The following is a 24,741-nucleotide window of genomic DNA, read 5'->3' on the forward strand; positions in this document are numbered from 1 at the left end:
GTTTTATTTCCAGAATCCTTCTCTGGATATGGTGGCAGAGCATGAATATAAACTCACTTATGCTTTACAATTATTATTGAGTTTGACCAACTGAACAGAGAGCGAGACAGAGATGAAAGGGAAAGCAAAGGAGGGAAGAATAGACACAGGAACAGATAGTATAGGAGCACATGCCACTGAAGGATCCATTAGTGTAGCTGCTCTTTCGTTAGTCCCCAAGTCACTGCTCAGTCCTTTTCTGACCATTCACCCAGGGTTGATGGAGGAGTCAGAAGAATAAACGATGAGGAGCTCGGCTGTCATTGTGAGCAGTGACAATAAAAAGGCTATTGGCCCTCTCACATGACATACTTAGTTTCCACTACAGGAAGAACTTATATCTTTCTCTTCTCTTTTACCCCCTTCTTACCCAACAAAGCAAAAGAAACTAGGGCTCTAGTTTTCTACACCCCTTCTTCCTGGTCCCTCTTCACCTATTCCAGGCTGGAGAATCCAAGCAAACACTTTACAGTGACAGTCTGCTCCTATCAAGTTGGTGGTGGTGTGAGGGGCCTTGGAGAGTCAGGAGAGAAATGTCTTCAGCATACTATACAGTATACCATACAGTCAGCTCCAGTTTGTCCAAGAACCTTTATTGGAAAAATGTCCAAGGGGTGAGATCACCAGCAGCTGAAGGGGCTGCCAGGTGAGGGGGAGCACCTGAGGCTCCATGGAAGACATTGGAGTAGTGCAGTGCATCATCTGCCTCTAGGCCCAGAAGATTCCTTTTATTTGGTTGTGGGAAGGGAAGTACCCACAGAAACACTCCAGAGGCAAGACGTGGGGGCAGCTAGGGATGCCAAGAGTCCTGATACAGGTGAAATGGGGCCCCCATTTGGGACCTGATGGGATAGGGTAGAGCAAGTGAATCTCCCCTGGACCTGGGGGATGGGAGGAGATATCCTATCTGATATCCACTCCCCAGGTCTAGGAGCGCAGACTCTAACAGACCTACCTTCTGGCTCTGCTCACAGTGGAAAGAGGATGGGTACTAGGCCTGAGATTGTGGGAGTGTCATTACCCTCTGCAAGTCTCAGGCAGATCACCATCTTAGGCTCTCCCTGACCCCATCCCCATCCCCAGGTTGTTAGTGCATCTCCCTTCTGGTTCTGTTTCTTCACTCAAACGTCGATGGTGTTGATGGATGGTGACTTTTTCTGTGAAAGAAAATGGCCTGAGTCTCTAACTTTAGGAAAGCAATAGGAGCCACTTTTCCTCTCCAGCATCCTCCACCCCAGGCCTTCCATTCTCCATCTTTTCCTGCCCCTCTTTGGCCTTCGTCCTTTCTTTGGCTGTTCCTCAGGGGCAGAATCACCCTTCCCGCCCTCACTGGCCGGCCCCCACATCACCTGTCTCGTCCCCACCGGCCTTCCCTGAGGACTGTGTTCCGGCCCCTTCCCCTTCTCCTTGGGGTTGTTGTTGGAGTCGTTGTCCTTGATGATGTCATACTGACGGCAGAACAGCCCAATTACAGCTGAAACACAACAATACAATCTGAGCCTTCATCATGACCTCCCCACTCACAGCCTTGAAGGGAGTGAGATATCCACACAGCTTCTAGAAAAATCCAAGAAGAAAATCCTTGAATTCCTGGTGCCTATGAAATCTTCCTCTCTTGGCTCCAAACGGCCTCCTCTTCCTCTCTTTAAACTTCTCCTAATCATTCCCTTTGAACTAAGCATCTCCCCCCTCCATTTCTCTCACTCCCTTTTCTCCTGACAACCTTTGCCACTTCCCACTTCACTGAGTCCCACTCCCTAAGTCCCTGGTCCCCCATCAAGCTGCTTACTCACCAGCCCACATGAGCAACACCACCACAATGATGACCACTTCCCCGGTCTGCAGTGGTCGCTCTCCATCCAGACCCTCCACTGTGATGTCACCTGAGAAGGGAGAAGCCAGATTCTGGGTTACTGGGGAACAGCTATATCTATGCAGACGTATGCATGACGGAGATGCTGGGGATTAGAGTCAGAGTAGACCCATCATAGTAGACCCTTGAGTTATACGGTAGCCCCTCTCTGGGAGAAAGCCATTGGTGGACAGGTGGTTAAAGACCAAAAAGCAGGACGGCTGCAGGTCAGGTACTCACTTGTGCAGGCTGCAGCTGATGTGAAATGAGGTTGGGTAAAAGGAAGCTTGAAAGCCCTTCCCCCATACAATTCAATACCAGCCTGTCTGTACCCAGTCTCCTGCCCACCTGCTTTTCCTTCCTTTCCTGGCAGTACAATGAATTAAATCACCCTTCTATTCATCTAAGCTAGACTGTTGCTTGGCTTAGGGAAGTAAATAAGAGGCTAAGAGCCAGGGAAGAAGCTAGATAATCTGCGCACAGACCCTCACCTGGGCTTGAGCTGTTTGAGGGTAACCGGTCAGAACCCTTGAGAGTTCGGAAGTGCACCCGGGGCCCTGGGGGGCTCTCTCCCCGAAGGCCGATGCTCCTGACCTGCACCGTGTAGTCGCTGTCTTCAGCCAGGCCCCAGAGGGCACAGGCCCGAGTGGTGGTGTTCACCTCCCGGATCACACGCTGCCCGGGGCCATTCTGCCGCTGCAGGGAGATGATGGGAGAGGACAGCCTCGCCCCAGTGCCAGAACGCAAGGCTCAACCCCGGACTTTTGAACATCCAAACACTCCAAGGGTATAGGGTGAAAAGAGCAGCTTGAGCCAGGAAACATCAGCTCCCAGATTCCCCCACCTCTGGGAGAGCAGTTTAGGGGGAGGTAGCTAAAGGAATGTCCAGAGATCCAAGGACACAGGTTGGGGGAGCAGAAGGGTGATTCATACTTGCTGGGAAATGGAGTAGCCAATGACGATGTTGCCTTCTGGGACGTCCCAGGACACAGTGGCCGAGTTGGCTCTGAGGTGAGTGACCGTCACATTCACAGGAGAGGGAGGCCGGTCTGTGGGTGCCAGGGTGTTAACAGGTTTCACCCACACACTAGCTCCGGTTGACCCCCACCAGCATCCCTCTTTACTCACCTGCTCGCACAAAGCCCAGGTCACAGCTGACCAGCAGGAGGACCGTGGGGCTTAGATATGGGGAGAGGGGCATCAACGAAGCCATGGTCCCCACCGAGTCTGCTGGGGGGAACTGGGGCATCCGCTTGACATCCAGGCGGGGCTCCTGGAGGTGGCAGGAGTTGTTGGGGGGGTCGAGGACTGCCCAGAACGCACGGCGGGCAGTAGCTCCCCCGGCCTCCCCAGGGCCCACAAAGCCCCATCTTCCCCCCGCCCCGCCTTCCCCGCCCCCGCAGTACCCGGGCGCCCCCAGTGCGCGGTCTGCCCTGCCCACACCCACCTCCGCCTGTCCTCGCGGTCGGTCAGGCCTCGGGGGGCTGCTCGGTGCCCAGAGGGCGGCCCATCGCCCGGCTCTGTGGCGCTGCTCCTACCCCATCCCGGCGCGGGCTGGGCGAGGCAGGCAGCGCGGGGCCGAGCTGCCGGGCAGAGGCGGAGCGGGCGCCGGCCGCGGGTCTGCGGAGCCCCCAGAGCTCGGACGGGCCGCGCAGTCTGTCCCGGAGCAGGGGGCGTTGCCGGCGCGGCCTGGCGGCTGGCCCGGGTCCCCGGTGCGGGAGGCAGTGCGGCTGCCTTCTCCGGCCCCTGCAGCGGGATGTGACCGTCCCGGCCAGCCAGCCGCCGCCTTCTGCAGAGCTGGCCCGGCTCTCTCCGCCGCAGCCCGGCCGGGACTTGCGGGCCCGCCCCGCCCCGCCGGGGTTCTAGCCACCGTCATCCCCCCTCCCCCCCTTGTGCTCCCGGGGCTCCTCCCACGACCCTCCCTATGGCGGCCTCCCGGGCCCCCATCCCTTCTCTCCCCTGGCTCAAGCCGGGGAACCCGCGAGGCGCAGGTGCGAGGGTCTTGGGCGTCTGGGAGGTCCCCTCCCTCCTCAGATGGAATTAGCCAAGTTAGGAGGAGGAATTGCACCTCTGGTGCGGGAGGGGCTAAGAGGAGAGGGGACAGAGTGATCGAGATGATAATTGTTTTAACAATCTCTTACTTGTAGATTGCGTCAGCTTTTAAGTCTTTCCCATTCATAATCTGATTTAATTTCATTCGCTTTCTCATTCATTCTTTCATTTATTCAGCAAATATTTATTGGGTATCTCCTATGTGTCTGGCATTATGTTAAAAAGCTGGAGATACAACGATTGTTAAAGTGCTGGGCTTATGGGGGAGTTAGGAGGAATTAAAGAGCAAAAACTTATGGCCTTTGTATTTATTTATTTATTTATTTGGTAAGCTCTGCCACTTACTGTATGGTTTTGGAAAAATTGGTTAATTTGCACCTCAGGTTTTCCACCTGTAAAGCAGAGCATATGAAACTTCACAGGTCTGTTGTGAGTTCAAAAGAAACAATGTTGGGGAAAGATCTTTATAAATCTTACAACGCTATGTGAATGAGTGATTATTATTAATTTGCAGCAATTTGTTACTTTGTTCAGTCAGTAAACATGTAAGTCTTTAAATTATTTCATGCTTTGGTGAAGTATGAAATCTGGAGCGAGAACCTGGGTGTGACTCCCAATTTGGCCAGCTGTGTGATCTTAAGCAACCAATTCAACTTCTCTGAACCTCAGTTTCATCGTCTGAAAAATCATCAGTATCGACTTCTTCATGTTGTTGTATCCAATGAGATACTGTATGTGAAAAGCGTGTTCAGTGTAAATAAATGTTGACTGACATTGTATTTAGGGCAGATTTTTTGGTTTCTAATTTTCAGTGCAGTATTTCTATTTCTGTGGCATTTTTTCCCCTGTAATATCCAGGTCAACGTGTGCACACCTGGGGTTCAGAAGCTTCTGTTGCTTTCCTTTCTGAGAGGACAGGGAAAAATAGAACTAGTGGGACAGGAGGGGACTGTGTGTGCTGAGCATGTGATCAAGTCATGAGCCAGGTCCTCTAACTTCTGCTGACCTGAGGACCCTGATCTCTGGCCTCCTGAGGCATCCTGGTCCCAGAGTACTCTTGCCCAGGGATCCTTGCTGCCCTGGGTGTTGTCTTGCACTCCCAGGCTCTAGGTCCTCCAGAGAAGAGGTCCTTGTGTCTACAGGGCAAGAATAATGAACCTCAGGTCTTCCTCCTCTTCAGGGGCCAAAGCAGAGGCTGGCAAGTCAGAGTGCATGTGAAGTGGAACCCCATGAGCTTCCCTGGGGTTACCAGAGGCCTGGAGTCCTAGTGACCAGCAAAGGGTGGTGCAGGCAGAGGTGCAGGGGATGGTGCTCAGAGAGGCTGGGGTTCTTGGGTTAATCATCACTGTGGCTCAGATAAGGCCCTGCCAGCTGGAAGCAAAGTCATTGTGACCAGAGGGGTTTGTGTGGCTAAAGAGGCAGGCAGTACAGTGTGTCCATAGTGCAGGACCATGCCGGGCACAAAACGGTTTCAACATGTGATTGAGACCCCGGAGCCTGGCAAGTGGGAGGTGAGACCCCTTCTCCATGTTGGCTTTCTGCACTGATTCCTAGAATCATTTTTCATCTGGGCTTCCCTCCACCCTGGGTTTCTGCTCACCTCCACTTCCTTCCTATCTTTCTTCCTAATCTTCTTTCCTTAATAGGCACAGAGTACCAAGTGCAGGCTGGGTTTCTGGTGTGGGGCATGTGTGTGTGTGTGTGTGTGTGTGTGTGCGCACGCACGCGTGTGGGTATGTGAGTCCAAATGCTGTGACCTGCTGCCACTCCCCCCCAGCAGGCATGAATGAGGCTTTGACTTCCTGCTTCCATCCTTGTCCTGTCTTCCCTCTAGTTCTCTGGATATGAGGCAGCTGTGCCAATCACAGAGAAGTCAAACCCACTCACCCAGGACCTGGACAAAGCGGATGCTGACAAAATTGTTCACTTGCTGGGGCAGTGTGATGCTGAGATCTTCCAGGAGGAGGTGCAAGGCATGCCCACATACCAGGTGACCCACACCCATCCCCTGGACACTGCAAATAAAGATGCCACCTCAACCTCTGCCCTCCCAGACCAGGGCTCCTGTTTTGGAAACCCTGCGATCCCCCCCCCCACCTGAATCCACTGTCCTTCTTTTCTTGGCTTCTGATTTCTGCCTGTTCCCTACAGCGACTCTACAGCGAATCAATTCTGACCACCATGGTACAAGTGGCTGGGAAAGTTCAGGAAGTACTAAAGGTACTAACCCTCCATCTGCTTCGTGCCTAAACTTTTCTGTTTCCCTCTAACTTTCCCTGATTTTGGTCTCTATTTCTCACTTTTGTAGATCTCAGGTCTCCTTTCCCCTTGTCCTCCATTTCGGATCCTTATTGTCATCTTATTGTTAATAATCAATAATAGTGATAGCTACTATCTGCTCGATACTTTAAAATTGGCAATGTATTTTCACACCCATTACCCTCACAAAAACCTGTGAAGTTGGTGTTATCATCTGTTTTTTTTTTTCCAGATAAGAAAACAAAGACTTAGAAAGGATAATCACTGTAGCTTGCTCAAATACAGCTGGGTAATCATTTCTGGATAAGGCTACTTTTATTATTTATTTAGGTGACAAACCTGCTTTCAGTCCTTTCTGGAATAAGTAAGGATTTGAGTAAGTAAGAGAACTAAGCCAGAGATGGGAGTCAAATTGAAGTTTCTTTCTCCAATCCAGTGTTCTTTTTGCTACACCACACTGCCTAAGTTTTGTTCAATTCTGTGATGAGAGGATGCTTAAGGATTCTCTCCAATTCCCCTTCTATTAGTAACAAAGAAAAGAATGTGCTTCCCCCAACCTGAGCTGGGCCCTGGTGACCTAGGCATTTTTCCTTCCTCCAGGAGCCCGATGGGGGCCTGGTAGTGCTGAGTGGAGGGGGCACCTCGGGCCGGATGGCATTCCTCATGTCAGTGAGTACCCTGTTCCCCAGTTTTCCTTCCTCCTCCTTCTGGGGGTGATCTTCAGGACCATAAAGTTCATCATAGCTAAGCTCCCAGGTGGATCCATCATTAGACCTGGGCTCCAGGCCTGGCTTTCTCTCTCCTCCAGGAGATGGGTCTCACCATGGAGTTCCATTCCTTCTGAGCCCGTCTGAGCTCCACCAGTCTATTGCCAACGTCTCTATATCCATGTACCCCCAATTAATCATCTGCAAGTACCATCTTTAAGTACCAGCTTCCATGTAGGACCGGGTTAAGCACTGGTCTAAGAGAATCATTATATGGCCTCTGCCCTCTAGGAGCTGAAAATCCAAGATAATTGTTCCTTCACTATCATTACCTTTTCACATCATCTCCTCTTTGACAGGTCTCCTTTAATCAGCTGATGAAAGGCCTTAAACAGAAACCTCTTTACACCTACCTCATTGCAGGGGGTGACAGGTAAGCCAAGCTGGCCTAGGAATATTTCGTTTGGTCTGAATAGTGATTTTTAGAAACCGGATTTGAATGCCTTCAGACGGAGATTGTACCTAGTTTTCCTTCGTCCCCACCATTCCATATTGCCTTACGCTTGGCCCACTTCACATTACTTATGTTGTCTGACTGGCCCTTGTAGGTGTTTGGGTTCTTCAACTCTATGGAGTGTCTATCATGGTGCCCAACAAACAGTGGGTGCTCATTCAATGACAATTTTCCCTTTATTCCCTTTTCTTAATATAGCCTGCCCGAATAAACCATAGGCTTCTGCTTCCCAACCATGTCACTGACTTTGAGTTTGTCCTCTTAGGTCTGTGGTGGCCTCTAGGGAGGGAACAGAAGATAGTGCCCTGCATGGGATTGAAGAACTAAAGAAGGTCTGTGCTTTCCACTGATACTCAACCAGAGGCCTCTGCCTGTTCCTTCTCATGGGGATATAAAAGCTCCAACCTTCAGCCAAAGCCTATCCCCTTGTCTCGGACCTGGTATCCTCACACAATAGGTTTATGCCCTGGGGTCCTCCCAGTTGACTACCTTGCCCATCCCCTTCACTTAGGTGGCTGCTGGGAAGAAGAAGGTGATCGTCATTGGCATTTCGGTGGGACTCTCTGTGAGTGTGTCAATTTTATAGGGAGGAAGTGGGTGGGGATGGAGTAGCATGAAAGATAGGTCAACAAGGTGGGAGCTAGAACATAGAAAGTTGGCTCAAGAATTCTGGTTTTAGTTTCATTAATTTGGATCTAGAGGTATGAATATGGGAAGAGGGGAAAGGATTCTATCTCAGAATAACTGTGTATCGATCCATCAGAAACCAAGATAGGTTGGTTGTTGATGTCCAGGGGTCAGCAAACTACACTGGCAGGCCAATCTAGTCAGCTGCCTATTTTTATAAATAAAATTTTATTGAAACACAGCCATTTGTGTTTACATATGATCTGTAGCCTCTTTCATGCTATAACCGTAGGGTTAAGCAGTTGGACAGAAATCATAGGGTCCACAAAGCCTAAAGTATTTACTCTCTGGCCCTTTATAGAAAAATCTGGCCTTTCGCCTAATTCCCTGCTACTTAAAGTATGGTCCCTGCACCAGCAACATCAGCATCATCTGGGACTTATTAAAAATGCAAAATCTCAGCGCCTGCCCCTTCCCACCACCAAGATTTCCAAAAAGTTTGTTTGAGAAGCACTGAGCTATATGACCCCAAGTTTCCTCTCAACTCTGCAGCTCTCTGGTTCTAAATATTCACTGAGCAGAAACTAGATCCCGGCAGTATTAGACGTGGAAGGAGGCACACAAGGAGAACAGGATATTGACTTCAAGGAGCTTACGATTTAGTTCAATAGTTTTCAGATTTTGCAGAAGATTTCCTTGGGGTACTTGTTAAAAATGTGGGCCCTCTTTTTCAAAATTGGATCCAGTAGTGTACAAGTGAGCCAAGGAATCTGCATTTGGAACAAGCATTCTGGAGGATTCTGATGCATGCGGGCATTGGGCACCGCTCAGAGTAACCTCATCATGCCCTTCTCTCTCCCTACCACCAGGCTCCCTTTGTGGCAGGCCAGATGGACTACTGCATGGATAACACAGCTGTCTTCCTGCCAGTCCTCGTTGGTTTCAATCCAGTGAGCATGGCCAGGTGAGCCTTCAATAATGACTGGCCAGCCCTGGGGCAGGCTGGAAGGGAACATGTCAAAGTCTGCAGTACGATCACAAGGGAGAGGATAGGTGAATGTAGTCACCTAATCTCAGAATATTAAAGGAAATGTGAGGTGCCCCTAAGTTTATGAGGTTTTTTTTGTTTTGTTTTGTTGCTTGGTTTATTTAATTATTCTTATTTCAGGGAGGATTAAAGGCAACTTATAAAGGATATATAAAATACAAGATAGCAGACATTCAAAACAGGGATTGAAGAGGCCAGGAAGACATGGGCTGGTGGATAAAATGGGGTCAGGAAAATGCATACCACAAAGATCTGTGCTTTCATTTGGGGAGAGCCCCAAGCATCTTTTCAAAGTCGTGGCCTCCTCTTTTTCCAGCACTCTTATTTTAGCGCCCATTCTCTCTCATCATTCCAGGCCCCCCCTTTCCCCCTCTGGCTACTCCTACCTATTCCCTTCCCTAAGAGCCCTTCCTCACCAAATCACCTCCCTCTTACTCTCTAAGTGGCCACCTTGTCTGATCTTAGAGAAAGTCAACATGAAACCAGTAGTGCTCAGGTGTGGTTCTGTGCATAAGCTGCCTGGGGAATATTAAAAAAAAAAATAAGGAAGAAAGGAGATTCCTAGCCCCTTGTGTAAGAGGTCTGATTTTGTAGGAGGAAGGCCCTGAAATATCTATTTTTTGAAAGCATCCGTGGAGATTCTGGTCACAGCCAGGTTTGGGGAGCTCTGCTAAAGAAACCATTGGAATGGGCCACCTGATGAAGCCGAGGGCTTCCTATCACTGGAGCGGTTCTAGCAAAGGCTTGTTGATTCTTTCAGAGCAGCTTTTTGTATTTAGCGGTGGTCTGGGGAGGGAACTGGGTTCTTTCTGAGGTGCTTTTCCAACTCCCAGGCTTGTAGTATAATTCATGCACAGGCGTAGATGAGTCTGAAATACTCCTAACCCTGATCCTTTTCATGGACTCTCCTTAGCCAAAAATGTATCTGCTGCAGTGGATGCTAATTTCAGGCCCTGTGACTAAGTGAAATGAAGAATTTCAAACAATGTAGGCGTGGAGATCTTCCAGTTGTTCCTTAAGTCAGTGGCTCCCAAACTTGGCTGATTTTCAGAGTCATCTGGGAAGCTTTTTAAAAATACAGGTTTTGGGGCACCACTCGAGAACTACTGAATTTGAATCTCAAGGTGGACGTGGTACCCACAAATGGGTAGTTATTAAAAAAACAAAACTTCTCAGGTGATTTTGATGCCCATCCAAGTCTGGGAATCTCAGTTTTAAACCATGCAATATGGACATTGTCTCTTCTCTCTGCTTAAGCCTCTTCTGTCTTAGGTCTCTAGGAGGTTTTAGAACTAGTCTGAGGACAGATGATACGAGACACTTTATACAATGTGTATGAAACCTGTCTGCCCTAGAAGTAATACAGAAGAAAAAATACAAAAATAGTTCAAGAAGGGATGGAACCTTTGCAGGGATGGGACACGAAGGGGAAGTTAAGGGATGCCATACACAGAGGTAACTCTCTGTGGTCCTGCCACCATGGGGGATTCACAAATGATCCCCCAGCAAAGCCATCAGAGATCAATTAAAGAAGATCCTCATTCTTTTGAGATTCCGTGATTTGTGACTAAGCAGATAACATGCCTGTAGCTCTCTTGTCTCATTAACACATTGATTTGTTCCTGATTAATTCACTCAAGGAATGTTCCCCAACTGTTGGGTGCTGCACTTCAAACCTGGCAGCTTGGTTCCCTCACTAGGGACTGTTATCCCTCCCTCAGGTAGTGAGGGCTTACTCTTTGGAAAGATTTCCAGAATATATTTTCAGGGATCAGAAGCTCTTCTCATGGATCCTAAAATGGAAAATAAGGTGGCAATTTTTACATTTGGATTTCAGGCATTTCCCCAGGGGCCTACAGAGGATGAGGTTAGTGTGGCCATGGCAGAGAGGCTTAGGCAAGGACCAAGATACAAGAAGGTTCTTGTTCGCAGGCTGGAACTTTAAACTTGAGTGTTGGCTTCGCTCTGGGCTTAAGTTGCTGAATGTTTGACTAACCTCTGTCCTTAGGGTTCAGGGACATACCCGGCCCCTACCCGCTCCAAAGCGTATCTCTCTATGAAGTTATTGACCTCTGACCCCATTCCCAATGTGTTCTTTGATCCTGATCCCCAGCTGAGGCCCTTCCTTTAGATCCTCACAGACAATCTCCCAATCTTTGTGTCTCTCTGGAGCCCAGAAATGACCCCATTGAAGACTGGAGTTCAACATTCCGACAAGTAGCAGAGCGGATGCAGAAAATGCAAGAGAAACAGAAAGCTTTTGTGCTCAATCCTGCAGTTGGGGTAGGGCGTCTGTCTCCTTTCACTACACCCTCCTCCAAGCATCTGGAAATTGCCTGCTACTTCCTTGGGGCCTCTGATTTTAGGTTCTGTTACATCTTGTTTAAATTCCCCAGACACTGTGTGTCAACTAAAACGTTATAAATCAAATCCTATTTTCTCAATTAATTTTTTACCTTATGATATTTCATCTTCATTCTGACCTTGTTTATCAAGTCAATAATCATTAAAATACCCCGGTGACCTACAGCAGTTTCTATGTAAAGAAGCTCTTTTCCATCTGTGTACAGACAGCATTGAGCAGCCATTACTAGGTCTCATTCTGTCTCTTTTATATATTTAAATTTGAAATATGGGCTTTAAAAAAAATGGGATGCAGTTTCATTCTTCTATCTTTCTAAATCCTTTCCAAAACCGAGTGAGAGAGGATTGGCCTGCGGTGCTCCTCTTCCTTTTTCCTCCTTGGGCTGTGGATGCATTTCACTAGCGCCATCTATGCATACTTGGGCCTTACAAGGGCCTTAGCCAAGACCCTGCCTGTGCCCTTCTCTACCAGTGATGGCACATCTGTGACATTCTCCTTTATCTGCCTTTGGTGAGATAGGAAGGTAAAATTCCATATTACGCAAGAGTTCCATATTTTCACCTCCCAGATGCTCATCTCTCTTTCCTCTTCTTTGCAATTGTTGACTTTCAGTCTTCTTTTCTCATTGTTTCTGTCATTCTTTTCACTGTAATCTCCTTGTCTATTTGGTGTGCTGTGTTCCACATCTGTACCAGTGCAGTGGCTGCTTCATTGATCTGTCCAAAGCATATGAAATGTGGTACTTGGATTGACAAACTATTAATACCACAAACAAGGTGGTTGGTGGAGGTGGGGAGAGAAGGGTCTCAGAAAGAAAGGCACTCTCTGAAAAATCCTTGGCCCAGCTGACAGTGGATCCCAGTGACTGTGATTTATTCCCCTCAGAGTTCTGAGTGTGCCACAGGCATGAGCGGAGGAGGCCCTTTCCTTCTCTCTTTTCCTGTTCTCAATCAAGCCCAGCCCTCCTTGTCACAGCACACCGGGGCCACCACTACTGTCAAATGCAGGCCCAGGGGTCACTCACCAGGGTGCATGCTCAGGGGTCACTAACCTGTGGTCTCCAAGTCTTCCTTCCTTCCCAATTCCTCCCCCATGTCATTGCTTCTCAGCCTGAGGGTCTCAGCGGCTCCTCCCGGATGAAAGGTGGAAGTGCCACAAAGATCCTGCTGGAAACCCTGTTATTAGCAGCCCATAAGACTGTGGATCGGGGCATTGAAGCCTCTCAGAGGTAGGGAGGATCTGGACAACAGAGAGCTCAGAATCAGGCAGGGGTGGGGTGGTGTGGATAGGGGAGTGGCAGGCCCAGATCCAGAGGCTGGGTGGTGGCAGTAAGACTGAGGAGACTGGGTGGTGGCAGCAAGACTGAGGCCCCACCGCTTCCCCCTGGGGAAGGGAGCTGGCAAGTGCATGCTATTGCTCCCACCAAACAACCACAGAGTCTGGACTGTTTCCGATGGATCCTGGATTCCTCAAATCCAGACGTAATCCCTGATTCTGCCTGCAGCCTCCAAAGCTAGCCTAGCTCCCGAGGGTTTCTTTGTTTTGGAGGATGGTCCTGGTCGGTCACAAGGGCAGGGCTCGTCCTGCCATGGCCTGCTTCCCTGACCTGCTTCTCTAGCCTTGCCTGCAGACTGCTCACTTTCCCCTCCTCAGTGCTCAGACCCTCTTGCCCCGGGGCTCTCTTGATGTCCCATCTCTCCTGCTCCCTCATCTTCTGCCCACTGAAGCGCTCGCTGCCCCTCCTGGATTCAGCCTGGCTCCTCTCTGTGCCTCCACCAGGGACCCGCAGAACTTAGTTTTGAGGGAATTGTGCCTCCTGCCTACCACTGGGGTCGGGTGGTGTACACAGCCTCTCTGATGGGGCACAGAGCCCTCCCTGGGAGCTGGTGGCTTTTCTCCCAGATGCCTCCTGGAAATCCTGCGGACATTTGAGCGGGCCCATCAGGTGACCTACAGCCAAAGCCCCAGGATTGCCACCCTGATGAAGCAAGTCAGCACCAGGTGTGTGGACATGTGTTTGGAGGGGGAACACCCCGAGAGCAGGGAGGCAGTGAGACACGTCAACATGGTGAGGGCGGTGGGATTGCGTGGTGGAGAGTCATGGTTGGCTTCTTTTTTGTTTACTCCCATGCTTTTCTGTGTACCTCTCTGGTGTCTTTTCACTGTGATCTCTCTGCTCATGTCCTGACCCTTGGCCCACCCTTAGCCTGGAGAGGAAAGGCCGAGCGTACCTGGTGGGCTGGCAGACCCTCGGCATCATTGCCATCATGGACGGAGTCGAGTGCATCCACACTTTTGGCACTGGTGGGACCCCATGTGGACAGCCTTCTTCATTCCTCCTGATCCCAATCAGTTTGTCTGCCCTTCAGATGCTCTCCTGCTTCCAGCCCAAGGGCGTCCCTCCAGTGTCCATCCTTCCCTGTCCAAATAGGCTTTTCTGTCAAGTGCTTCTTCCTTTGGACCCCAGCTCAGTCCTCGATCCCTCAGCTCCCAGCCCCAAGCTTGGCCATGGCCTCCTATGTGGGTTACTCCTCATCCCACACCCCACCTGCCACTTTCCCCCCAGCCCCATCGACACCCCCTGAAGCCTAGAACCTACCTTTTCTATAAAGCCCATCACACCTCTCTTCTTGTCCTTAAACTTCCCAGATTTCCGAGATATCCGTGGCTTTCTCATTGGTGATCACAGTGACATGTTTAACCAGAAGGCTGAGCTCACCAACCAGGTTGGAGGAGAACAGGACTCGGGGAGGGTGTGAAGGTCACTGGTGTGCAGAGGGTAGAGGACAAGGGGAAGGTGGAGAGAGGTGGGAAGCACAATGGGATAGATGGTCTGGAGAGGGACTATGGGTTAGAGGTCGTGAGGCTTTGGGCAGCACAGGCAGTGTAGAAAGCTCTGGATCCACCCCCTAAACCTGGCTCTAGTCCACTGACTTGCTACATCATCTTGGGCAAAACACCTTACCTTTTTGAACCTCAGCTTTTTCATCTGTGGACAAAAGGGCTGTTAGATGCCCTCCATGTCCTCTTTAGTCCTCAAGCCTATGCTCTAGTGTGTTTTCATGCGAGGGACTCCCCCATCTGCTTCTGCCCCAGGGTCCCCAGTTTTCCTTCTCCCAGGAGGACTTCCTGACTTCCATCCTGCCAACCCTCATGGAAATTGACACTGTGGTCTTCATTTTCACCCTGGATGGTGAGAGGGATAATGGGATCAGTGGAAGGAGGGGATGGAGGCAATAGAGTGACTCAGGGGAGCTGCCATTTTTCTGGGTTCTTAGGGTACCTACTCAGAGGGAGGGACAGGGGTGAATGTCCTGATTGGAAGAATAGCTGCATAGCCATCCTTTTGACTCTGATGCCCTCCTCCTCTCCTAGACAACCTCACAGAGGTGCAGACACTGGTGGAGCAGGTGAAAGAGAAGACCACCAACATCCAGGCCCTGACACACAGCACTGTGGGGCAGTCCTTGCCGGTGAGGGTTCAGCCTTGACAAGGGGACCCTGGGTGGCAGTTTCAGCTAGGTCTTCCTGGAAATGCCTGTCCTGCTCCTCTGTCTTTCTCTTCAGACCCCTCTGAAGAAGCTCTTTCCTTCCATCATCAGCATCACGTGGCCACTGCTGTTCTTTGAATATGAAGGGAACTTCATCCAGGTATGGGGAACGAGGATGTAATATCTACAGTGAAGGGCTCAGAGGGGGAGGGATTCCAGAAATCAGAAAACCCAAGGCTGGTGGGTAGAAAGCATGAGAATTGTTGTTCTCCACAAAGCCAGTGGAGCAAGTTCTTGGGTTACCGAGTCACTGGTCAGACTTTCCAAGGCAACGGGCTACTGGGTTCAGCTCTCTGAAGGAATACGCAAAAAGCACAGAATGGGCCACTAATCACCTGACACATGTTCATTTACCATTTAGAACAGGTCAGTTGTTGATACTGTAGTCATCATCATTATCCAAAAGCCTTTAAGGCACATTTTTTTTGCCAGTTATACTATGCTGAATTCCCTGTAGATAATATTATGCTGATATAGTCCCTGCTTGCTAATTAAATTATAATCCCGTGCAAGTATTGATAATAAGCATAGAAATAATAATCAGTTTATGTGCGCTTTGCAATTTTGAGTTTGAAGTGGGTATCAGGAGCTCTGGATGCCAGTCTAGCTCTACAGGTGGCCCAGGAAAGAAAGCAATTTTATGTATCTGGTCTTCAGTTTTCTGCCCATCCTCTAACGGGCAGAACCAGGGCCCTGAAGGATTGCCCTGGACAAATGTGGTCTCTCATCCATTATTCAAACCACCTCCTTCAGGAAGCTTCTTGACTTGCTCATACACAGCTGGCATCCCAGCTTCCCTGGACTCAGAACTCTTATGGAAACTTCTCTCCCCTGAGCAGGGGATCCACTCTCCTTCCAAAGGGTGTCTTTTTTTCCCCTTCCAAACCATGTTCATTTGTCACATCCCTGCTTCCTGGCATGCTTTCCACATTCATGGTCTCCTTTGAGATCTCTCATCTTAGACGTCTTCTCTAATTAACCTCATACTACCTTGATCCGTCCTTTATATATAACACTCTCCACACCTATAGGTTCCGTTATACAGTCATAATACCTAATATACGTATAGCCCTTTGCACTTTACAGAGTATCTCAAATATATTATCTCAGTACTCATAGCAGTCTCTGAAGGAATGTATGCTTGATGTCACCATTTCACAGACGAGGAAGCTGAAACTAAGGGATTAAGGGATTGTGATCATGGCCACATAGCTAAGGCAGGAGTCAGGACTTGAACCCAAGTCTTGTGACTCTAAGTCCACGGTTTTATTTTGAAGAAATTCAAACCTATAGAAAAATTGCAAGAATGGTACAATGAACATCCGTATGTTTTTCCCTAGATTCACACCAGTCATTAACATTTTGCCACATTTCTTCATTTCTCTCTTTTCCCCTAATCATTTGAAAGATAATTGGAGATACCATGACGCATCATACTAACTACTTTGTCATGTGTCCCCTAGGAACAAGGTCATTGGCCTATGTAAGTACAATATAATTATCTACCCAGGAAAACGATAATTAATATAATACTATTATCTAATATCCAGACCATATTCAAATTTCCCCGATTATCCCTGTGTTGTTTTTATTTCTCAGATCCAGGATCCAATCAAGGATAGTGCATTACGTTTAGTTATCATGTCTCTTTGGTTTCCTTTATTCTAGATGAATTCTTCAGTTTTTTGTTTGTTTGTTTGTTTTTTCTCTTTCATGACATTGATAACTTAGAATTCTAGGCCAATCGTTTTCCAGAATGTGTCTCACTTTGGATTTGCTTGTTTCTAATATTCAGGTTAAATTTTTGGCAGGAGTGCTGCATAGGGCAGGCTGTGCCCTTGTTGGTGTGTCACATAAGGAGACACCTGCTATCAGTTTGTCCTTTACTGGTGATGCTACATTTGATCATTTTATTATGACTATGTCTGTTAGATTTCTCCAAATCCTTTTTCTCAGCAATCTTTCACCCACTGGTTCTAACATCCACTGATTCTTGGCTGAATCAATTACTACTATGGTGGTTTTAAAATGGTGATTTTCTATTTCTATCCCCTTTATATTTATTCATTGGCATTCTTCTGTAAAGAACTTTTCTTTCTTATGTAAAGCATACCTTTTGCATCTTGCATGTTTTGCTAAACTAGATATTCTGAAAATCACTTCAGTGCAGTTTACAGATCTCTTCCTCATTATTATTTACATTTGTGTGTGTGTACACATACAATAGTTTGCTCAGTCAACCTCCTATGCAGGAACACAAAAACATTGTCCCAGGCTCACCTGTACTTTCTCTGGTCCAGGCCTGGAATCAGTCATCTTTCCAAGGAGCCCTGGTTCTTGTTAGTGGGTTCTGGTATTTAGAAACCTATGTGCTAAGTATATTCACTGCTACTGGTGTGTCTTTGCCTTTAAGCCCTATCAGTAGAAGGAACAAGAGTGTGTGTGTGTGTGTGTGTGTGTGTGTGTGTGTGTGTGTGTGTATACACAACACATATGTGTATATATTTGTTTATATTTACACACATACGTATATGTATGTATTATATATTCTCACTCTCTTTCCCTTTTTACCTTAGCAATAATGTTGATTTCCAGCATCATAAATATATTAATATTTACTCAGTCCCATTCCCTTCCATCCCATTTCCATTCATACCTGTAGGTAACCAATTTTGTTAGTTACTGGTTTATCCTCCTGTGTGTATATATACTTTGCACTTCTTTCTTATACAGAAGGCATCATACTATACTCTTTTGTGCTTTAACAAGATATTCTGAAAATCACTCCATTTTTGTTTATAGGGCTTTTTCTCATTATCTATTACTTTTCTATGTTTCCACATGTACAATAGTTTACTGAGGCAATCTCCTATGCAGGGCATTGAGGTTGTTTCCAGTGTTTTGCTATTGCCAATAATGATGCAATGAATGTGCATGTATTTTTATAATGTCACAACAATATCTTTGGGGCACATTCTTAGAAGTGTTAGAGCTGGGTCAAAGGGTAAATACACATGTCATTTTGTTAGATGTTGCATAATTTCCCTCTATAGAGATTGTACCATTTTGCTTTTCACACCAGCAGTATACAAGAACGCTGCTTCCGTATAGCTTCTCTGAGGGTGTTGTCAAGCTTTTGGATTTTTGCCAATCTGATACATGAGAAAAGCCATTTCTGTGGAGTTTTCATTTGTATTTCTTTTATTATTTGTGAAGCATCTTTCACATGCTTAAGGGTCTTTAGTAAATCTTTTCTTTTTTCCTTTGTAAAATGTGTGTTCATGTGTTTGACTGCTTTATCTAATGGGTTTTTGGTCTTTTTATTTCTTTGATTTTGAGTTCATTATAGATTAAAGACATTAGGCTTTTATTTCTGATATATGTCCTAAATATTTTCTCACTCTTTTTCTTCTCTGAGTTTTAACCATGCAAAAAAAAAAGAAAACTTAGCTGTGCATGGCGGTGCATGCCTGTAGTCCCAGCTACTCGGCAGGCTGAGGCAGGAGGATCACTTGAGCCTAGGAGTTTGAGGTTGCTGTGAGCTATGATGATGCCACTGCACTCTAGCCCAGGCAACAGAGCAAGACCCTGTCTCAAAAAAAAAAAAAAAAAGAAAGAAAGAAAGAAAGAAAAGAAAAGAAAAAACACCATAAAACAAAACAAACTACATATAGGAGAAGCCACCAGGTTTGCCTGGAACAATCCTGGGTCACACCTACTTTCCTAACATTTAAACCCTTGGTTACCCAAACAAATTATGTGTGCATTTTGGTCCCTGGTTTTCAACTGTTAGTTTTCTGTCTGATAACAGGACCCTGTCTGTCCACTCTGCTGCTCTCCCATCCTCTAATTTTCAATACCCACATGTCTGCCCTCTTTAGAAGTTCCAGCGTGAGCTAAGCACAAAGTGGGTGTTGAATACAGTGAGTACAGGGGCTCATGTTCTTCTCGGGAAGATTCTACAAAACCATATGTTGGACCTCCGCATTAGCAACTCCAAGCTCTTCTGGCGGGCTCTGGCCATGCTGCAGGTAGGGACACAATGGGGTGGGGCTGGGTGGGGCCTGGGCTCAGTGCCTGGGCTGCCATAGGAGGGCATTTTGCTGAGATTTGGAGATATTGTAGGGACACGGGCTGCTTTCTCTCCTGTTTGCCCATCTCCCCTCTGAGGGGTGTGTGTGTGCATAAATGGGTACATTTTGTGAAACTGTAACTATTAGGTAAGAATCTTTCAGTTATCAACATGTGACAGCCGGGCCTGGTGGCTCATGCCTGTAATCCCAGCACGTTGGGAGGCTGAGGCAAGAGGATCGCTTGAGGCCAGGAGTTAGAGGCTGCAGTGAGCTCTGATCGTGCTACACTGAACTCCAGCCTGGGCGACAGAGTGAGACCCTGTCTCTAAAAAATAAATAAATGAATAAAATTAAACAAATGTGACAGAAACCCAGTTCATACTGGTTTAAGCTAAACAAGGCAAATTACAGGTCATATAACTGAACAGTCCTAGGGTAGCTGGATCCAGATACTCTAACAGTGTACTCCAGAACCCTCTGCCCTCAGCTCTGCTTTCCTCCGTGTTGCTCTCATTCTCAGGCAGGTTTTCTCCATTAGGTGGCAAATTGGCCACCAGTGGTGCCAGCCTCACATCCTACTAACTTAGCAACCCTAGCAGCAAAAGAGCTTATCTGTCCCTGTGATTTCTTCTTCTTCTTCTTTTTTTCTCTCTTTTTACTTTAGCTAAGATTTGTCCAGAAAGGTCCCTGTGATTTTTGCAAATGCCTGGGGAGGGCTTTGATTGGCTTGGCTTGGGTCACATGTGTGTCCCTGAACCAATTACTGTTCTCTCAGGGAGGGGGCGCTCTGCCCAGCCTGGTGCCTGTGCCTTCCCTTCAAGATGGTGGAGGAGGAGGGGGCAGGAGGTGAGCCTCAGTGAAACCTCGTGGCCTGAGCATGAGGGAGCAGTTGTTCCCCTAAGGAAAATCAAGGTGCTGGTACCAGGAGGAGGAGGAATGGATGCTGAGCAGATAGCACAACAGATGGTCATGGAAGTGGGATTGCCAGATTTAGCAAATAAAAATACAGGACATCCAGTTAAATTTGAATTTCAGATAAATAATAAAAAAATTCGTATATGTCCCAAATATTGCATGGGACATACTTTACTAAAAAATTATTCCATATGTATCTGAAATTCAGATTTAGGCTGAGCGTGGTGGCTCATGTGCCTGTAATTCCAGCACTTTGGGAGGGGGAAGTGGGAGGATCACTTGAGGCAAGGAGTTCGAGACCAGCATGGACAGTAAATCGAGACCACCATCTCTAAAAAAAAAAGTTTACTGGGTATCTTGTATTTTTATTATTTGCTAAATCTGGCAACCCTATGTGAAAGGAATTAATCAATGAACACTTAATGAGCACCTACTAAGTCCCTAAAACAACCTATGGTCCTTACTGGAGTCCAGTAGAACTATAAAGAAGGTGGGACCAGTTTGCACTATATTAAAACAGAAAGGTTCATGGGAGAGGTGATATTTGAGCTGGGCCTGGTGGTATGGCTTGAATAGATGAAGGAGGAAGGGCATTCCTGTTAGAAGAGCATTAGCCAGCACACAGAAGGGATTAGGTATGATATGTGAGGGACACAGGTCTGACCATAGTGGTGAGTCACTTTACAGAGCAGTGAAAGATTATGAGGGGGCAGAAAGGGGAGAGTGTGGAACGTTAAAGCCAGACAGGGATTTGGACTTGCCTAATGTAGCTACACCTGTGCTGTCCAAAACAATGGTCACCTGTTACAGGTGGCTCTCGAGCACTTGAAATGTGGCTAGTGTGACTGAGGAACTGAATTTTTCATTGTATTTAAAAACTGATATTGGCTGGGCATGGTGGCTCATGCCTGTAATCCTAGCACTCTGGGAGGCTGAGGCAGGAGGACTGCTTGAGGCCAGGAGTTCAAGACCAGCCTGAGCAAGAGCGAGACCCCATCTCTACTAAAAATAGAAAAATTAGCCAGGCACTGTGGCATGTGCCTGCAGTCCCAGCTACTGGGAGGCTGAGACAGGAGGACTGCTAGAGCCCAGGAGTTTGAGGTTATATGATGACACCCTGCACTCTAGCTCAGACAACAGAGTAAGACCCTGTCTCTAAATAAATAAATAAAATAAAAAATAAAAATAAAAACTGATTCTAAACACTTCACTGTTTTGGTAGGACTACATATCACTTTTTAGCATTGCAAATTTAGCACCAAATTGAGGTGCACTGCAATTGTAAAATACACACCAGATTTCAAAGACTTAATACAAAAATATTATAAAATATCTCCTTAGTAATTTTTAATATTGCTTACATGTTGAGATATTTTGGATTTATTGAGTTAAATAAAATATATTATTAAAATTGATTTCACCTGTTTCTTTTTTTTTTTTACTTCATTTTTTAGAGACAAGATCTCACTCTGTCACTCAGGCTGGAATGCAGTGGCATGATCACAGCTCACTGCAGCCTCAAACTCCTGGGCTCAAGCGATCCTCCTGCCTCAGCCTCCCAAGTAGCTAGGACTACAGGCACACACCACTAAGTCCGGCTAATTTTTTTATTTTTTTAAATTTTTGTAGAGATGGGGTCTTACTATATTGCCCAGACTGGTCTCAACCACCTGGCCTCAAGCGATCCTCCCACCTTGGCTTCCCAAAGTGCTGGGATTATAGGCGTGAACCACCATGCTCAGCCTTCACCTGTTTCTTTTTTAATACCACGACCAGAAAACTTAAAATTATACATGTGGCTTGCATAATATTTCTATTGGACAGTGCTGAGCAGAGAGGAGGGTAGTAACAAAATGCAGACAGTGTTGGCAGATGGACAGTCTTGACAGCAGTATGCAGGATGGATTTTGTTAGGGAGGACACTGGAGGGAGAGAGTCCAGTTTAAGATTACCAACCTATGGGGTTGGTGGGACACAGCTGAAAATTTGACCAATTTGCCATTAATTTAACCCAGCCAATCAAGGTCCATCACCAACTCCTTCAACCCAATTTTTGTCTGAACCTGGGATTATAAGTTTGGGGTTGCCTATAGGATGAATTCTCTACAGCCTCTATAGCCAGGCTTCGCGATCCCAGCCTCCCAGTCTCCTTGTTCTTTCTTCTCCCTTGACCCCGTTCTCAGTTCCCTGACCATCTAGCCTGACACTGGCCTTACTATTTCTTCCACAGAGGTTCTCTGGACAGTCCAAGGCTCGATGCATCGAGAGCCTCCTCCAGGCAATCCACTTTCCTCAGCCACTGTCAGATGATATTCGGGCTGCTCCCATTTCCTGCCATGTGCGGCTTGCACATGAGAAGGATCAGGTATCCTGTCCACTGCTGGCCATTCAACAAACACTTACTGAGTATTTTCAATGTGTCAGGAACTTTGCTTGGCATTGGGTTAACAAAGCTAAGTGACATTCTTCCCGTAATGAATTCTCCATTCACGCGGAAGACATGACTGTGACAAGTGGTCGCAATGGTGTGAAAAGGTACTACAGTCACACAGGAAAGGGGTCTTCCGTTCTGCCTAGGAGGGGAGTCAGGAAAAAGAGGGAGAAGGGGTCTTTGGACTGGGTTTTGAAGGATGAATAGGAGTTTTCTTAGTTAGGATGAAGGGTTCTCTCTGCCCTTGACCCACTTCATTACTACTCTCTAGTCTTGATAATGTCCTTCTATTCTTGTATCTAATGCAATGGCTCTTGATTCCCACATCAGAATGCTTTAGCACTTCCGGGTTCTTCCTCAGATGACTGCATTTACTCAGGCTTCAGTTCGCGCTGCCTTTTCCCCACAGGTGATCCCTGTAGCCTTGCTGAGCCTCCTATTCCGGTGCTCCATCGCTGAGGCTCAGGCACACCTGGCTGCAGCTCCTTCTATCTGTGAGGCTGTCAGGAGCGCCCTCGCCAGGCCAGGTCAGAAGCGCAGTGCGGACCCTCTCAAGACCCTGGAGCCTGCTGTGCAGTGAACCAGTTTTTCTGGGTGTGTGAAAGGGGCCCAGCCCAGCCCCAGGGGACTTAAGTTGTGGGAGAAAGAGGCCCAGTTTCCAGGGGCACCAGCAGCCCGGGGTGGGGAGAATTCTTATTCTTGACCCAGTGGTTTCTACTTTCATTGGCTTATTTTCATTTCAGAAATAAAACTAAATGTCTTGTGTGGGAAAGTTAGCCTTCCGCAATCAGTAAATCAAACTCAGTAGATCAGAGGTGGGACAGGATGGGTGGTGTGGGTTGGTCCCGACAGCAAATTTGTTTCTTTAATTCTGCCCCCCCCACACACACACCGCATTTCATTGGCTCCTGACACAAACCTTATTCCAAATCCCTATGCTCCATCTCCAGCACACAGGCACGCATGCACATGTACACACACACAAACAAGGAGACTTTTAGAGAATTCCAGGGAACAGGGAATAAGTTGTGTCCCTAACATAGGACACCCAGGAAAAGGCAATCCCCATGAGACATGACAAGATCCTTATCACTAGACCGATGCCACATCCACACATTAGACCGTGAAGCGAGAGTTGTATGCCCTCCCCATGTTTGTAAGATGAACAGAAGGCGTTCTGGGGGTGCTGAACACCCTTTGGTGGTGGAACCCAACAGACACTAAAAGCCCAGTCTGTGTATTTTAGACCTCAGCTGTCCCACGTTCACCCCAGATCCATGCCACCTCTCTAGGGCCTGTGACATACGGCTCTGCCCGTGGAGAGTTGCTTCCCCCTTGTGCCTGAGAAACACCCAGGGACGCTCCTGTGGGGGTAAAATTCTCTGAAAATAACATCACTGGAACCTTTAGGCAGGAGGGTGACTGCTAAGGAGCCAGATTTTGGTTTTATGAGGATAATCAACCTTTTTAAGGGCAGCCATAAGGCCCCTCTATGCATCTGTGGGTCTCAGATAGAGATCCGAGTTCTGTTTTTCTGTTCTCCGTTTTTACATTGGTGCCTTGGATCTTTAGCCAACGCTCCTTTCCCCGAACACCACTCTCACGGTGCCTTCTGAGTGTCACCCCTTTCATCCTCCACAAACACCTCTACAACTCAAGATGACTGAAGTTAGGAAAGTATCCTGCAAAGCCCCTCTGCCTCTCTTTACCCACAGGTCTCTCCTATGTGCTTTCATTGGGTCAATTCATCTCTCAGCTTGGCACAATGAACAGTGTCAAGTCCATGAAGATAACCTTGTTTTCTAGGGCCTGAAAGGACAGAGCACCTCTTGATCCTGTTGATGATGCCTCCACCTGCAGTAGCCCCACTCCCACATGTAGATGGGACATGGCACAAGGTTAGGTTTCTCCAAGGCTGTATACAGGAGAACTCTAGAAGCCCAGAGTCCTTTTCCTTGCCAAACACTTGGATGGTACCAAGATGTCAAGTGAATTCAATGTAGTTGGACACGATATTCAGGTGTCGTGAACAAGGTGCAGTACTGCTCAGCCTTGGGGGACATTAGAGGCTAGACATGCTCTGGCATTGCAGAAGAGACAAAGATGACTAAGATCTGATCCCTACCCTCTAGAAATTTACAAGTACATATGAACAATTCTAACATAAGACAGACAGAATGGAAGTAGATTGGAACAGCAAGGTAAGTACAGAGAGGTGCCAGAAACAGCTCCCTGTTTTTAGAGATTACAGGGTAGGCCAAGAATCAAGGGAAATTTTGGAAGAAAGGAGGTTGGAGTTGAGTAAAGG

The 24,741-nt window shown here is 47.4% G+C and overlaps 2 protein-coding genes across 3 annotated transcripts; one reads left to right on the forward strand and one right to left on the reverse strand.

Moving 5' to 3' along the window:
* Positions 1 to 611: 611 nt before the first annotated feature.
* Positions 612 to 3,743, reverse strand: FNDC4 (fibronectin type III domain containing 4). The gene is made up of 7 exons (XM_045549289.1): positions 3,339 to 3,743; positions 3,020 to 3,164; positions 2,825 to 2,940; positions 2,383 to 2,587; positions 1,833 to 1,922; positions 1,389 to 1,513; positions 612 to 1,196 (listed from the first exon to the last, which is right to left on the reverse strand). The coding sequence occupies exons 2-7, from the start codon at positions 3,138 to 3,140 to the stop codon at positions 1,161 to 1,163; spliced, it is 693 nt and encodes a 230-aa protein (XP_045405245.1). The 5' UTR covers positions 3,141 to 3,164; positions 3,339 to 3,743; the 3' UTR covers positions 612 to 1,160.
* A 132-nt stretch (positions 3,744 to 3,875) lies between these two features.
* GCKR (glucokinase regulator) lies at positions 3,876 to 23,205 on the forward strand. Of its 2 annotated transcripts, none has more exons than XM_045549291.1 (19): positions 3,876 to 3,882; positions 5,778 to 5,933; positions 6,095 to 6,163; positions 6,803 to 6,871; positions 7,269 to 7,342; positions 7,689 to 7,755; positions 7,935 to 7,988; positions 8,920 to 9,014; positions 11,276 to 11,381; positions 12,573 to 12,691; positions 13,366 to 13,464; positions 13,670 to 13,767; positions 14,113 to 14,189; positions 14,560 to 14,656; positions 14,839 to 14,936; positions 15,031 to 15,114; positions 18,896 to 19,045; positions 22,233 to 22,367; positions 22,843 to 23,205. In XM_045549291.1, the coding sequence occupies exons 2-19, from the start codon at positions 5,919 to 5,921 to the stop codon at positions 23,011 to 23,013; spliced, it is 1,677 nt and encodes a 558-aa protein (XP_045405247.1). In that variant the 5' UTR covers positions 3,876 to 3,882; positions 5,778 to 5,918; the 3' UTR covers positions 23,014 to 23,205. The 2 variants fall into 2 exon arrangements, with proteins under 2 accessions (XP_045405247.1, XP_045405246.1); XM_045549290.1 differs by lacking the exon at positions 3,876 to 3,882 and adding an exon at positions 5,329 to 5,454.
* Positions 23,206 to 24,741: the final 1,536 nt, after the last annotated feature.

The sequence above is a fragment of the Lemur catta genome, chromosome 4 (genome assembly GCF_020740605.2).
Source record: "Lemur catta isolate mLemCat1 chromosome 4, mLemCat1.pri, whole genome shotgun sequence".
NCBI classification, from domain to species: domain Eukaryota; kingdom Metazoa; phylum Chordata; class Mammalia; order Primates; family Lemuridae; genus Lemur; species Lemur catta.